This window comes from Talpa europaea (assembly GCF_964194135.1).
Source record: "Talpa europaea genome assembly, chromosome: 4".
In the NCBI taxonomy this organism is placed as follows: Eukaryota; Metazoa; Chordata; class Mammalia; order Eulipotyphla; family Talpidae; genus Talpa; species Talpa europaea.
Window position 1 is genome coordinate 52,823,474 of NC_140070.1, and position 14,599 is coordinate 52,838,072.

At 40.6% G+C, this 14,599-nt stretch overlaps 1 protein-coding gene across 9 annotated transcripts in view; it reads right to left on the reverse strand.

Moving 5' to 3' along the window:
• TFDP2 (transcription factor Dp-2) overlaps positions 1-14,599 on the reverse strand; it is a gene marked incomplete at both ends in the record, with an annotated part of 125,723 nt that overhangs the window by 38,633 nt on the left and 72,491 nt on the right. For 6 of the 9 annotated variants that reach the window (XM_084232414.1, XM_084232415.1, XM_084232413.1 and 3 more), the window contains one exon: positions 5,005-5,108. In XM_084232414.1, the coding sequence (XP_084088540.1) occupies positions 5,005-5,108 (104 nt within the window). Of the gene's footprint in view, positions 1-5,004; positions 5,109-14,599 lie in introns of those variants that run through there. The other 3 variants (XM_084232411.1, XM_084232412.1, XM_084232416.1) reach the window with 2 other exon arrangements.

Sequence of the window (14,599 nt, forward strand, 5' to 3'; positions counted from 1 at the left end):
TTGAAAATGTTGGAGGGAAAGCAGCTTCTGTTTTCATTAATATGCTTAAAAGATTTGGGTCTCCCTGGTGGTGCAGCGGGTTAAGCGCAGCACTGTGAAGTTGTCCGCAGCCTCTGCAGCGCGGGATCAATTCCCGGCCGGCCAGGGAGATCCCCAAATGGCATGGCAGACCTCTCCTGTCGCGCCTGCTGCTCCCCTCAGCAGTGTATTTCCGTCATCTACCTGTTCTGCTCCCCGCTCTGTCTCTGGTGAATCCTCTCACCCTGCCATTCCTCTGGCCTATACCCCAGCTCTTATATAAAAATAAATAAATCTTAAAAAAAAATATGCTTAAAAGATTTATGTAAAATCTGAAAATTTACAGAAAATACACTATAAAAGACATAGTTCCCTAGGGCCTTGCTGGTGGTGCAAGGGGTTATGTCTCAGCACTATGAAGCTATCCACAGCCACAGCAGCACCAGTTCCATCCCTGGCCAGGGAGCAGACCTCTCCTGTCTCACCTGCTGCTCCCTCAGTAGTATATTTTAGTAGATCTGCCTTTTTTGTTCCCCACTCTGTCTGTTGTGAATCCTCTCATTCCCCACACCTCTGGCCTACACTGTAGCTCTTGTATGCATAAATAAATTAATCTTTGGGGGAAAAAAAGACAGTTCTCTCACCAATCACTCTATAACTCTTCAAACGGCCTTGATCCTGCTAACTTTGATTGAGTATGACAGCTTAAGAAGGAAAATTTGAATATTTGATCAGCATGATCTGCTCTATTCCTAGAAGTTTGCACAAAGAAGTTCTAATCATTGCCACCTATTCCTGAAACAGACTGCATTACTGCTGCAGTATTATCACGAAGGGGTTTTTTATTTATTACAGTAGTCTTTCAGGCTTGCTGTTACCTGATTTAAAGGGCTTTGTAGGGAAAACAAAAAAAAAAAAAAGAAAGGAAAAAGGAAACAAATCAGAAAATCTGCTTATCTTTATTGAGAATGACCTTGGCAACAAATTGCTGTGTTCTGGTTTATTTTTTTCCTTAATGTCAGATTGCCAGTGATACTGTCTGCTGATCTGAGCGTGATTAGTAATACTCTGTTCTCTGAGTACAAGACCTGGTACATAATAAATCCTTAGTAAACATTTCCTGTATGACAAACTGGAGAGATGATATACTTCAATTGGAAAGACAAGACAGAAATTCATGTGCAATGCATAAAGTTCCTAAACTAGGACAGTGACAGCCTCGGGAAACAAAACCAACGGAAAAAATCAACTGAACTCGATCGACCACTGAATGTGGGAAAATTAATTTTTATAGGTGATGAGTCAAACATGCTTTATAAAATTAAACCTTAATTTTGAAATCCCAAATTCAAATTAGAGGAATTACTTCAAATATCCTCTTGATCTGATCAGAAAAATGAACATTTAAATTTCAGAACCCCCTTCCCACAAGGAAACCCAGACATCCTTAATTTAAATATAATCATGTGGTTTATTTGAAAACAGATTACATTAGGTGATGAATCTTTTTGAAGATTTTCTGTCCTCAATATATCTTAGGTACTACTGCCATCTACAGTAAGAAAAATCAAGAGAGCTTCTGTACCGAGGGAAAAAGAACCTATACGAAGTCTTGCAGGCTTTGATTATTTGACAAAATTTTAGTTTTCACTATAAGAAACACGCAGCTTTTAACCATGTTAAAATAAAGATAATCGCTAGATTTTTTTGTATACATACAACCAGACACCTGTAAGAAAAGGGGAAGTATCCCAAACAAAAATGTAACATTACCGCCAAACTAGTTTCTATAAACACAGAGAACAACTTTTTTTCTTGGAGTCTTTTGAAATTTCTATCTGGGCCTCCCTGGCGGTGCAAGGGGTTGAGCAGAGCACTGTGAAGCTGCTTGCAGCTGTTGCAACACAAGTTCAATCCCCAGCTGGCCAGGGAGCTACCCACATGGCGCAGACCTCTCCTGTCTCGCCCACTGCTCCCCTCAGCAGTGTATTTTCCCGCAGCCTGCATGTTCTGTTCCCCACTCTGTCTCTGGAGAGAATCTTCTGACACACACCCCTTCCCCCCGCACCTCTGGCCTGTACCCCAGTTCTTGTGTGCATAAATAAATAAATCTTAAAAAAAAAATTAAGGGCCTCCCTGGTGGTGCAGGCACTTGAGCGCCACACTGTGAAGCTGTCCACAGCCTCTATAGCGCGGGTTCGATCCCGGCCGGCCAAGAGAATGCCACATGGAGCAGCAGATCTCTCCTGCCTTGCCTACTGCTCCCTTCAGCAGTGTATTTCATCAGTCTGCCTGTTCTGTTCCCTGCTCTGTCTCTGGTGAATTCTCTCACTCTCACGTGCATCTGGCCTGTACCCCGGTTCTTGTATAAAACTAAATAAATCTTTAAAAAAAAAATTAAGATCTGACTTACAAAGAGAAATTTTATGTTAAAAGGGTAAGTAGAGAAAGAGGACTAAAGAAGCAAATGGTGAGGTTATATTCAAGAATTTTCTAATTAGGCAAAAATATTTAAAACCCATGGAAGGTGAGGGGACAATACTCAAAAAAGACAAGCAAGAGGAGAAATGGCTTTAATTAAAAAACTGACTCCTGCCCAAGAACTCAAAATTGCAAAAAAGCACCTCAGAATAAGGGAGACAAATTTAGTTTGGGCTGGCCTGGTTAGGAGAGTCCCAAATCGCCTGTCCTTCTCTGACCTTTGTCTCACTGATTCTGAGCTTTGCATTGTACTGGGTGACTACTGATAGCACACATAACTCCTTATTGTGAGAACCGAAGGGTATCAAGGTTTACGACGCATACTTTAGGTAAAGCTGACAATCGGGAGAAAAATTATGTGTCCCTATGAGAAATTCAATTGGAGCCACAGAAGCATTACTAAAAAAAAGCAATAGGAAATGGTCTCTCAAGAAAGAGGAGTACTATCAAGGGTCAAACTCACAAAAGTTTGGTATATTTGTTTAATTTTGATGTTTACATAATCACACTTCATAATACAGACTTTGAAGTTAGGTGCCTTATCTCATTTGTAGCTACTGTAGTGGTTGGTGAAGGGAGACGCTTTGCTTAGCAAATGTTTGGATATATACCCTGAACTACCTTGAAATGGGAACACTTACCTGAGCATCTCTATGAGGTTTGCAGTCAGATTACATTCTTCACATACTTAAATAATTGTGTAAGATCTTTAGCATGAATTCTGCAGATGGTTAACAGTCTTCAAATGATCAAGAAAAATGTCGTCTAGAATGTCTTAAAATCTTAAAGACTTTCTGAAACCATTATGTTAAAAGGTATTTCTGTCTAAATATGTTTTTCATTTAACAATACATAGTCCATAGCAATGTACATTATGGACAAAATTTGTCCTTATTCCTCTATAGATAAGAAGACATAAGCACTGATGATGAAGAATCACTGTGTAAGTGTTTGTGTATTTTTGCTAATGGTGGGTGATGCCATTTAAATCACTTACAGTTTTAGAGTAGCTACATGCAACTTTGTTTATAAATAAGCTTCTAGAAAAGTACTGTACACTCAAACCCTAGTATAATTAATGAATCCCTTTAGAGAAATACTTATTTTTCCATTTCATTTATTTATTTTTTAAAAAGATTTATTTTTATTTATGCATACAAGAGCTGGGGTGTAGGCCAGAGGTGTGTGAGAGGATTCACCAGAGATAGAGTGGGGAGCAGAACAGGTGTATCCACAGAAATACACTGCTGAGGCGAGCAGCGGGTGAGGCAGGAGAAGTCTGCTGCGCCATGTGGATCACCTCCTTGGCCAGGGATCAAACTCATGCTGCAGTGGTTGGAGATACAGCTTGATAGCGCTGAGACTTTAACCCCTGTGGCACCAGGGAAGCCCTATGAAACGACATAGCACTTTTTTTTTTTTAAGGCATGTTTTATTTATTTGTTTGTTTGTTTGCTTTGTTTATACATGCACTGGGTACAGTCAGAAGCGCAGGAGGGTGAGAGAATTCACCAGAGCCAGAGCGGGGAGAAGAACAGGCGGAAGGACCCAAGTACACTGCTGAGGGGAGCAGCGGGCTGCAGGAGAGGTCTGCGCGCCATGCGGGACCCTCCTCCGGTGGCCGGGGAGCAGCCGGGGATCGAACCGGCGCCACAGAGGCCGCGAGCAGCTTCGCAACCCAGCGCTCAACCGCTGCGCCACCGGGGAGGCCCGACATAGCACTTTTTCCCAAATGTCCTTTCATGGAATAAATAGTTCCAGATAACAGATTAACTGTTGGATCAGTTTCAATTTATATGGACATAATTTAGGGCAGTAGAGTATATTTTATAAGAAAAAGAAAAAAGGAGGAGAATGAAATAACAGATTTCAAATCAACTTAATTAACCAAGAAAAGCTTCACAGAGCACAAAAACTTTTTAATATTACAAATCCTGAATCCACAAATTCAATACATGAAAATGTATTGAAGAGCACGGCTTTTCTTTTTCTCAAGCCATAATCAGTTACATTTAGAGGAAAACAACACCTTCTAAAAAAGTAATTGCAATAAGAAATTAACTGGTATATTTGAGCAAACATCTTTTTTTTTTTTTAAAGATTTATTTATTTATTTATACAAGCACTGGGTACAGTCAGAAGCGCGGGAGGGTGAGAGAATTCACCAGAGCCAGAGCAGGGAGCAGAGCAGGCAGAAGGACCGAAGTACACTGCTGAGGGGAGCAGCGGGCGGCAGGAGAGGTCTGCACGCCATGTGGGACCCTCACCGGGCAGCCGGGGATCGAACTGGCGCTGCAGAGGCTGCGGGCAGCTTCGCAACCCAGCGCTCAACCGCTGCGCTACCGGGTAGGCCCTTGAGCAAACATCTTGAGTACAAATAGTCTTTAAATTATTCTTGCCTACACCTGAAACTTCTATGTTATAGTGCAATGCTACTGCAATTAAAAATAAAATTGGTCTTGCCTAAGTAAAGTTTCAAATCCTAAGATTAGATAGCTTTCTTACCATTTGGGGTCCAACATTCACATTTATTGGTCCTAAGGTTTTTGGTAAAATCTTTGTCGGTGAGTTGGTGCTGGAAACTGGAAATGCAACAAATGAAATGTTACCTGAAATGAGATAAAAGCACTAGGTTACTGTTCTGCAATATCAAATCCACCTTCTACCATCTAAGCATCCACGTACTAACTCCAATTTTTTTTTTGCTTACATGATTTATAATTATCTGAAGAAATAAGTCAAACAAGAAACATTACTGAAAAGTGATACTAATGATTAATTTTATTGTAGTGAATATAATTAGTTCTGCTAAACAGGAAATCTATAAAATAAATAGTTCAGCCTGACAGTTAACTACGAACTTTTAGTTGGTTTTTTGAGGAAAAAAATATTTAGAGACTACATAATGCAAGTCATAGTTTATACCAAAGTTGAGCGAGATCTTCATGAGACATAGAAAAACACAGGAAATAAGACATGAAAATAAATACCAGAACTTTTTAAAAGTACAGTACAAAATATACATAAAAAAGTTAACAAGTTTCCAAAATGCTGAGTTGGTATTTCTCTTTAGATGTTATTATAATAGAAAAAAAATGATGAAAGCGTGTTACTGATTTTGGAAATTGTGGGACCAACAGTTTTCAAGTGATTTCAACACTTCAAAATTCAAGTTAAAATAACAAAGTGCTGGGGCCTCCCTGATGGTGCAAGGGATTAAGATGCAGCACTATGAAGCTATCAGCAGCCGGCCAGGGAGCTACCCACATGGCGCAGCAGACCTCTCCTGTCTTGTCCGCTGTTCTCCTCAGCAGTGTGTATCAATCAATCCGCCTGTTTTGTTGTCCACTCTGATGAATCCTCTCACCCCCCCACCCTCTGGCCTGTACCCCAGTTTGTATATGCATAAATAAATAAATCTTTAATAAAATAAAATAGCAAAGTGCTATCCCTCAAGCAAAAAGCTAACCAATAATTTTCTGAACTATTATATTAACTACTTAACTCCTCCCCACAAACTTAACTTCAGACTGTCACTGTGTCTCTCAGAAGATAACAGAGGACTCTGATATAACAAAGGAGGTCACCCAGTTTCAATACTGAAACTGGGGGAAACCTGACACTTAACAGTAGGACTAGGAAGCCACCTCATGCTTAGCCCCCTTCCTCAGATGGCCCCATTCATTGGCTCTTCCAAAGCTTGTCCACATCCCTTAAGGGTTCCCTTCTCTTAGCTCCTAATCCACAGCAGATACGCATATCTCCTGCAGTAAAAAATTAAGCCATCAAGCTACATTACAGCTCTTCTTCAACCTGTGGACATCTTTTCCTGTTTTTACTTATTTCTCTGAGTGGAAATCCTCATATAAATTATTTCTTTCAGGTCTATTTTGTACCACCCGAGGTCTCCTCAGCTATCTTACCCATCAATTATCTTCTCTGTCTCTTCAGTTTTCAACTACACCATTTCATCCTTTCAGTTTCTTTCTCTGTCCATTTGTCCTGTATCATTTTCTCTCCCATTCATATTTCACAATTAAATTCTTTATCTTTCTTATGCCCACCTAGGAAGGTCAAGTATCCACATCTTGTTTCTCTTTCATGTTCTCAATTTTGGTATACAACTGAGCCTTGGTATATGACCATCACCCACTCTGTAACCCAAACCAGAAATAATCAACCTTCGTTCAATGGACCACCATATCCTTCTTGTTACTGTCTTACCCCACACCCTTATGGTGCTGGCACTTGTTAATTTGAAACTTGATCAAATCTGGTTTGACTAGTTACCCATTAACTCAGTTGTTCACAAACGTGGTTGCACAATGGAATGACCTGGGAAGCAATAAAAAGTATTAGTGCCTGGCCCCACCCACAGAGCTGCTGATATAATCTATTGGCTGAACTTGGGCATTACACTATAAGCATTTCTCCAGATGGTTCCAACGTACAGCTAGGGATCAGTGCCGTTCTCTAATTGGATATCCCTCTTCCAATAGATTTCCTCGCCTGTCTACACATCTGCAATAAGCCAGTCTTTCAACTGGCAAAACCGTTTTGAACACTCCCTACTTAGGGCCTTCCAAGACTCCGCAACACCTCATAAATGTCTCTCAGATTCCTCAACATGGGCACAAAAGCTCTATTTAGAGAATTCACCTCGTCCTCCCTCCCCGCCTAACACTCCAGTCAGATTAAATACTTTGTCTTTCAAGGGGCCTCCCTGTTGGCCCAAGGGGTTAAGCCTCATTACAATGAAGCTATCCGCAGGCACTGCAGCATGAGATTGATCCCCGGCCAGGGAGGTGACCCACATGGTGCAGCAGACTTCTCTTGACTCACCTGCTGTAACAGGCTAATTATAAATTATACAATTATACACTGCTGCTCCCCTCAGCAGCGGATTTCAGTAGATCCGCCTGTTCTGTTCCCCACTCTGTCTCTGGTGAATCCTCTCACCCCCACCCCCGCACCTCTGGCCTGTACCCCAGTTCTTTTTTTAAAGACTTATTTATTTTTTATTTTATTTAGTTTTTTTTAATATATTTTTTAAGATTAATTTTTATTTATTTATTTATTTATACAAGCACTGGGTACAGTCAGAAGCGCGGGAGGGTGAGAGAATTCACCAGAGCCAGAGCGGGGAGCAGAGCAGGCAGAAGGACCGAAGTACACTGCTGAGGGGAGCAGCGGGCGGCAGGAGAGGTCTGCGCGCCACGCGGGACCCTTCTCCGATGGCCGGGGAGCAGCCGGGGATCGAACCGGCGTCGCAGAGGCCGCGGGCAGCTTCGCAACCCAGCGCCCAACCGCTGCGCCAGCGGGGAGGCCCTTTATTTAGTTTTTTTAATTTATTTTTATACAAGAACCGGGGTACAGGCCAGAGGTGCGGGAGGGTCAGAGGATTCACCGGAGACAGAGCAGGGAACAGAATAGGCAGACTGACGAAACACACTGCTGAGGAGAGCAGCGGGCAAGGCAGGAGAGGTCTGCTTCACCATGTGGGATTCTCGCTGGCCAGCCGGGATCGAACTCGCGCTGCAGAGGCTGCAGACAGTTTCACAGTGTCGCGCTCAACCGCCTGCGCCACCAGGGAGGCCCAAGATTTATTTATTTATGTATACAAGAGCTGGGATGTAGGACAGAGGTGGGGGTGTGTGTGTGTGAGAGAGGAATTCACCAGAGACAAGAGAGGGGAGAACTGAAAGATCCACTGAAATGCACTGCTGAGGGGAGCAGCGGGCAAGACAGGAGAGATCTGCTGTGCCATGTGGGTCACCTCCCTGGCCAGCTGGGGACTCGAACTCCGGCTACAGTGGCTGATGATAGCTTGATAGTGTTGTCTTTAACCCCTGTGCAACCAGGGAGATCCCTATACCCCAGTTCTTGTATGCATAAATAAATAAAAATAAATCTTTAAAAAAAATTTACCTGGCACCTACTATATGTCAAGTGCTAACATTAAGCATTATGGATCTTCATTGCAAATGACACTGTCTCTGTGCTCAAGGGGCTAATAATACACTCTTATAGAGGGAGCCTATCTGGAAGGCAGTGTGAGAATGTAATTAGAAAGGAGAATGGGATTGTATGTTATAAAATAACTGCTTTAAAAACAATAATACACATTTTAAAGCCTCCTTCCACCACAATAAATATCCTTTCAACTGCTCAGCGTTGCCTAAGTGGCACGTTGATCCTGGTTTCTGCAACATCACTATTAATAATGGGTATCTCCTCTGACAAGCATTCCTCTGTGGGAAATTCAGCCTCATAAATTAAGCAGATAAGAACAATCATACATGTCCTAGGCTTGCAGAATTGTGGATAAATTAATCCTGAAAACAATTTAAATGCTTCAACATCTTTTGGTACATGCATGTGATAGAATATTATACAGTCTCTTAACACTATGTAAGCATGTACTGTCATGGAAAAATGTTTCCATTTTAAGGGAATATGATTACCATGATTCTATTTCCCCTAAAAATTATAGCTACACATAAATTTATTCATGCATTAAAAGCTTGGCAAGATAAACAACAAATTTTTAATAAACATTAATTCTGGTTAGTAGTATGGAGTCAAGTATTACTTTTTTTATACATTTTTATTATTTGAAAAAGCATTTTATGAACACACATGTAATTCGTTTATAATTTAAAAGCTACCGCCATTTTGAAGAAAAAGTGAGAGCAACAGGGAAACAGCTACAACTGCTGTTTCTCTATAAATGAGTATCCATGCTTTAAAATGAGTTAAATGAAATGTGCTTTAGAAGCAGTTAAACAGGAGGCGCCTTCTTGGTGGCCCAAGGGGTTAAATCTCAGAACTATGAAGCTATAGGCAGCCACTGCAGCATGAGTTCCATCCAGCCAGGGAGCTACCCACATGGCCCAGCGGACCCCCTCCTGTCTTGCCTGCTGCTCCCTTCAGCAGTATATTTCAGTAGATCCACCTGTTCTGTTGCCCACTCTGTCTCTAGTGAAGCCTCTCAAACCTACCACTCACTGCTGGCCTATACCCCAGCTCATGAATGAATAAATAAAATAAATGGAAGCAGTTAAAGGGGCTCCACTGGGATTAGAAAACTAAAATCAGGAATAAAAGCCACAGATTTAGATAAAATTTACTTTCTTTCAGTCAACTAGATTCAGCAGCAGAAATAATTTTCTTTACTCAAAAAGGACACATTTCAATGGGCAATAAACACGCAGTGTCTTGAGATTTCAGCCATGGCAAGAGAAGCACCACCAAAGCAAGTCAAATTAATTTTCCATAAGTACTTCACAGGTCTGTGGCCACAAGGCCTGACGCTGCCAGAGCCAACTCCGGGCACTCGCTGTATTTATTAAACATAAAAATTTTAAAAGCTGCCTGAATCTTGGTTCCAGCAATTCCCTGAATTAACTAAGTGAGATCACCTGGGAAGAGTTTGGGACAACAGCTCCGAACTTACACCATTCTTAGCAAAAGTACAACATTTTGGCTCAGATTTCATTTTAATTTCTTTTTCTTCTTTTTTTTTTTTATAGAGGCATGCTTTATTTATTTATTTATTTGTTTGTTTGTTTTGTTTATACATGCACTGGGTACAGTCAGAAGCGTGGGAGGGTGAGAGAATTCACCAGAGCCAGAGCGGGGAGCAGAGCAGGCAGAAGGACCGAAGTACACTGCTGAGGGGAGCAGTGGGTGGCAGGAGAGGTCTGCGCGCCATGTGGGACCCTCCTCCGGTGGCCGGGGAGCAGCCGGGGATCGAACCAGCGCCGCAGAGGCCGCGGGCAGCTTCGCAACCCAGCGCTCAACCGCTGTGCCACCGGGGAGGCCCCTCATTTTAATTTCTTAAGGATTTGGAATCCTCTTGCTTTCCAATAGACTTGTTTAGACATCAAAGATTTCTTTCACTCATGATTTTTAGGGAGTTCCAGTTACAGTGAATCACCTTCAATGTGTCCAATTAAAATGGAAAATTTGAATAACTTTTTTTTTTTATATATAATGCCAGTGTAAGTTACTTTTTCACAGCACTGATTTTTCTGAAAGATCTTTCCCCACTCCTTTGCCTGAATAAACTTTTGGAAGAACTTTCTTCATTCAAGCCTGCATCACCTCTTCCTGGATGAACCAAACCAGTAACTTACTGTAGGAAAAAATTTGCCTATTTTGTGGATTTGTAAATATCTCAAATCTCAACTAGTATTTATCTTCTATGTCAAGAATACAACTTCACAGGACAAATGTACAGCCCTCTATAAAAGTTTAAAATGACCTAGACTGTGTGACTGTCAAATTCATAGAACTCTAGGCTTAAAAAAAAGGAGGGGAAAAAGTGAGGTAGGCAATTTAATATCAGTTAGTAAGAGGCTAATTATAAATTGTACAATCTCCTTGCTGACTCCTCTCTTTCTCTTATATTCTCTCTTCATTCAATCCATTAATAAATCATGTTGCCTCTTCCTTTAAAACATATCTTGAATATAACTATTTCTCACCCACTATGGTCCAAATCAGTACCTTTTGCTTGGATTATTGCAGTATCTTTCTTGATTTTATCAACCTGCCTCTATACTGTGTCCATTCTACCCCACCCCACAACTCTATTCCCACATTGTCCAACACAGTAGTCATTAGACATGTGTTAACTATTAAGCACTTGAAATATGACTAGTGTGACTTGAGGACCTGATTTCAAATTTACTTAATTTTAATTAATTTATATATTGAATGATAATGTTTTAGCTATGTTGGGTTAAGTAAAATCTATCATTTAAGCCAAGTTTATTTGTTTTTTTTTCTACCTTTTTAAATATGGCTACTACAAAACTTTAAATTACATAAATGGCCTCATATTATACTATCAGTCATGGAGTTCCTGCTATATGGAGCAATTCTCTTAAAAACCTCCAGTTGGCTTTGTATCTTAGTGAACATAAGTCCTCATGAGGGTTTAGAGAGCTCTATGTTAACTGTATCCCACCTTTTCTGACCTTGTATCTGTCAATACCTTATTACGACATTCCAACACATTGACTCTCAATATTCCTTTGTCAAACCACACCAAACAAGTTTACAAGTCATGGTCTTTGTCCTTAGTTTCCTCTGCCTGCAACTTTCTTCCCTCAGATATTTATAAGCCTGATTCCCCTGCTTCCTTCAAGTCTGCTCAGCAGTCACCACATCAAGATACCTGACCATTCTATACCAACACCACCTAATTTACTATGGTTTTCTACCGGAGTACTTATCTCTATATGATAAACTATATTTATACTATATTTACTTGCTTATGTGCTTGTGATCTGTTCACCGACAGCCTATCCACTCTCAGAATTTTAAGTTCTATAAGGACAGGGCTGTCATCTCATTCACTGCTGTATGTATAGCACTGAGCAGAGGCTGGGTCTTAGCAGAGATCCACAAATATTTGTTGGATGAATGGATGAATGAATACATGAATGTCTGCATGCAAGCATATGATAAAAATTCAGGAGACAAAAATGTACAATAAAGGGCCTCCCCTGGTGGTGCAGCGGTTGAGCGCTGGGCTGTGAAGCTGCCCGCAGCCTCTGCAGCACCGGTTCGATCCCCGGCCACCCGCAAGGGTCCCACAAGGCGCTACAGACCTCTCCTGCCGTGCCCGCTGCTCCCCTCAGCAGTGCATTTCGTCAGTCTGCCTTTTCTGTTCCCCGCCCTGGCTCTGGTGAATTCTCTCACCCTCCTGCACTTCTGACTATACCCAGTGCTTGTATAAATAAATAAATAAATCTTAAAAAAAAAAAGTACAATGAAAACTAAGCCTCCTCCCATTGCTAACCGTCACTTAACCATTCTCTTGTCCAAAGACAGCTACTGGTGCCATTTTTAAAAATAACCTTGCAGAAATATTACAAGTATATAAAACATATAGCATATTCCTTTTTCCCTTTCACATATGGTTGAATACTATATTAGTCTGCATGCTGCTTTTTTCCCCCCAATTAATAATATTGCATCTTAGATGCCTTTCCATGCTTATGCACATAGTGCTGCCTCAATATTTATTTTGTTAGTTACACAGTATTTCCTTTCATGGCTCTGGAAGTTTATTTATTGAGTTCTTTAGTAATGGAGAAGCTTTTAGTATTGCACATATTATTAACTGTAAAATCTTTTATTACTACAAATAATACTGCAATGACTACACAGATCTTTACACACACTGGTTGCACCAAATGGTAGCACCAATTTACTTTCCATTTACAATGTATAAAAGTGTTCACTTCCACATATCTTCACCAACTCAATGTGTTACCAAACTTTATTTTTCATTTTTAAGATGAAAATAGCATCTCATTTTTATTTTTATAAATAAGGCTAGACGTGTTAAAAGTCACCTAGTTTTTCCTTCCTTATGCCCATCTTTCTATTGGGTGATGATTATTTTTTATTAGTGGGCCCTCTTTAAGTAAATGTAACATTTGTGTTTTGTGTGTTTTTTTAAAAAGATTTATTTATTTATTTATACAAGCACGGGTAGAGTCAGAAGCGCAGGAGGGTGAGAGAATTCACCAGAGCCAGAGCGGGGAACAGAACAGACTGACGAAATACTCTGCTGAGGGGAGCAGTGGGCGTGGCAGAAGAGGTCTGTCGCGCCATGTGGGACCCTCGCCAGTGGCTGGGGATCGAACCGGTGCTGCAGAGGCTGCGGGCACCTTTGCAGCCCAGCGCTCAACTGCTGCGCCACCAGGGGAGTCCCTGTTTTTTGTTTTTTTTGATATGATTTCCTTATCACATTTTACAAGAAAGTGGTCAGTTTTAATGTTTGTTTTTATGACTTTTATGTCATACTTAAAAAGATCTATGAGTATGTTTAAATATAAAAATGAAGGTCAGAGTAACTGCAAAGTTTATTTATCTTTGCTCCCCACCCTGGAGGTCCACATTATATAAGGTCGTGTTATACTTTATTTGTCTTACAGGTGTTGAATATTTCCAGTTGGAATTATCATTAATTACATGCTAAGACTGAATGAAACATCACCCATGTTTCCTTATATATTTTTTAAGATTTATTTATTTATGCATACAATAGCTGGGGTGTAGGCCAGAAGTGCAAGGGGTGAGAGGATTGACCAAAGACAGAGTGGGGAGCAGAACAGGCAGATCTACTAAAATACACTGCTGGAGCAGTGGGTGAGACAGAAGAGGTCTGCTGCGCCATGTGGGTCACCTCCCTGGCCGGGAATTGAACTCATGCTGCAGTGGCTGCAGATAGCTCATAGTGCTGCGATTTAACCCCTTGCACTGCAAGGCTGGCCCTCCTTATAATATTTTAATGTCCTTATTTTAAATCCTTGATCTCAATTTATTTGATGCAAGAAGTAAAAGACCCATTTTTTTCCTAGATGGATACTTTTCTTTTTAATTATAAATTCCCTTTTACCTATATTTTACTTCTAAGCCACAATGATAACACAATGTACATGCCTAACAAGTTTTAACTGACTTTGATGTACAAATAAAACATGATCACCCTTTACCAATAAGAAATTCAAAGACCCATTGATGATTCTTTTTTTTTTAAATAATAAATTTTATTTTTATATTCCCCATACAATTGCAACCCCGCCATTCTGACCCCAATAGATGGATACTTTTAATGAATAATCTACTCCCTCTCATGCTGATATAAAACACTACCTTGATCGCATACTTTCTCAGGTCAATTTACTGACTTCCTTTCTGCTTCAGTGATCTCCCTACTTATGTGCAGTGTTATGTGGCCTTACAGCATTCATTATTAATATTTCCACTAAAGAATAAGGAGGGTCAGAAAAAGAAAGTGTCAAAACATTTCTTTCCCTCCCAGAGTACCCTTTTAACTATTTGTTAATAACTGCTATATAGGATTATTGATTATTTTCAAATACAGTACTAATGAGGTCAGGTCACAAGTCGATTCTGGAATGGGCCAATTTGTTTTGCAGGGAGAAATGATTCCACAACCTCACGACTATATTTATAATTCTAGCCAGTCATCTGGAAAGCAGTACATATCATTGAAGAGAGAGTGGATGAGGGAGAAATGATATGGATGGCTCAGGGGACACCCATTACTGTTACT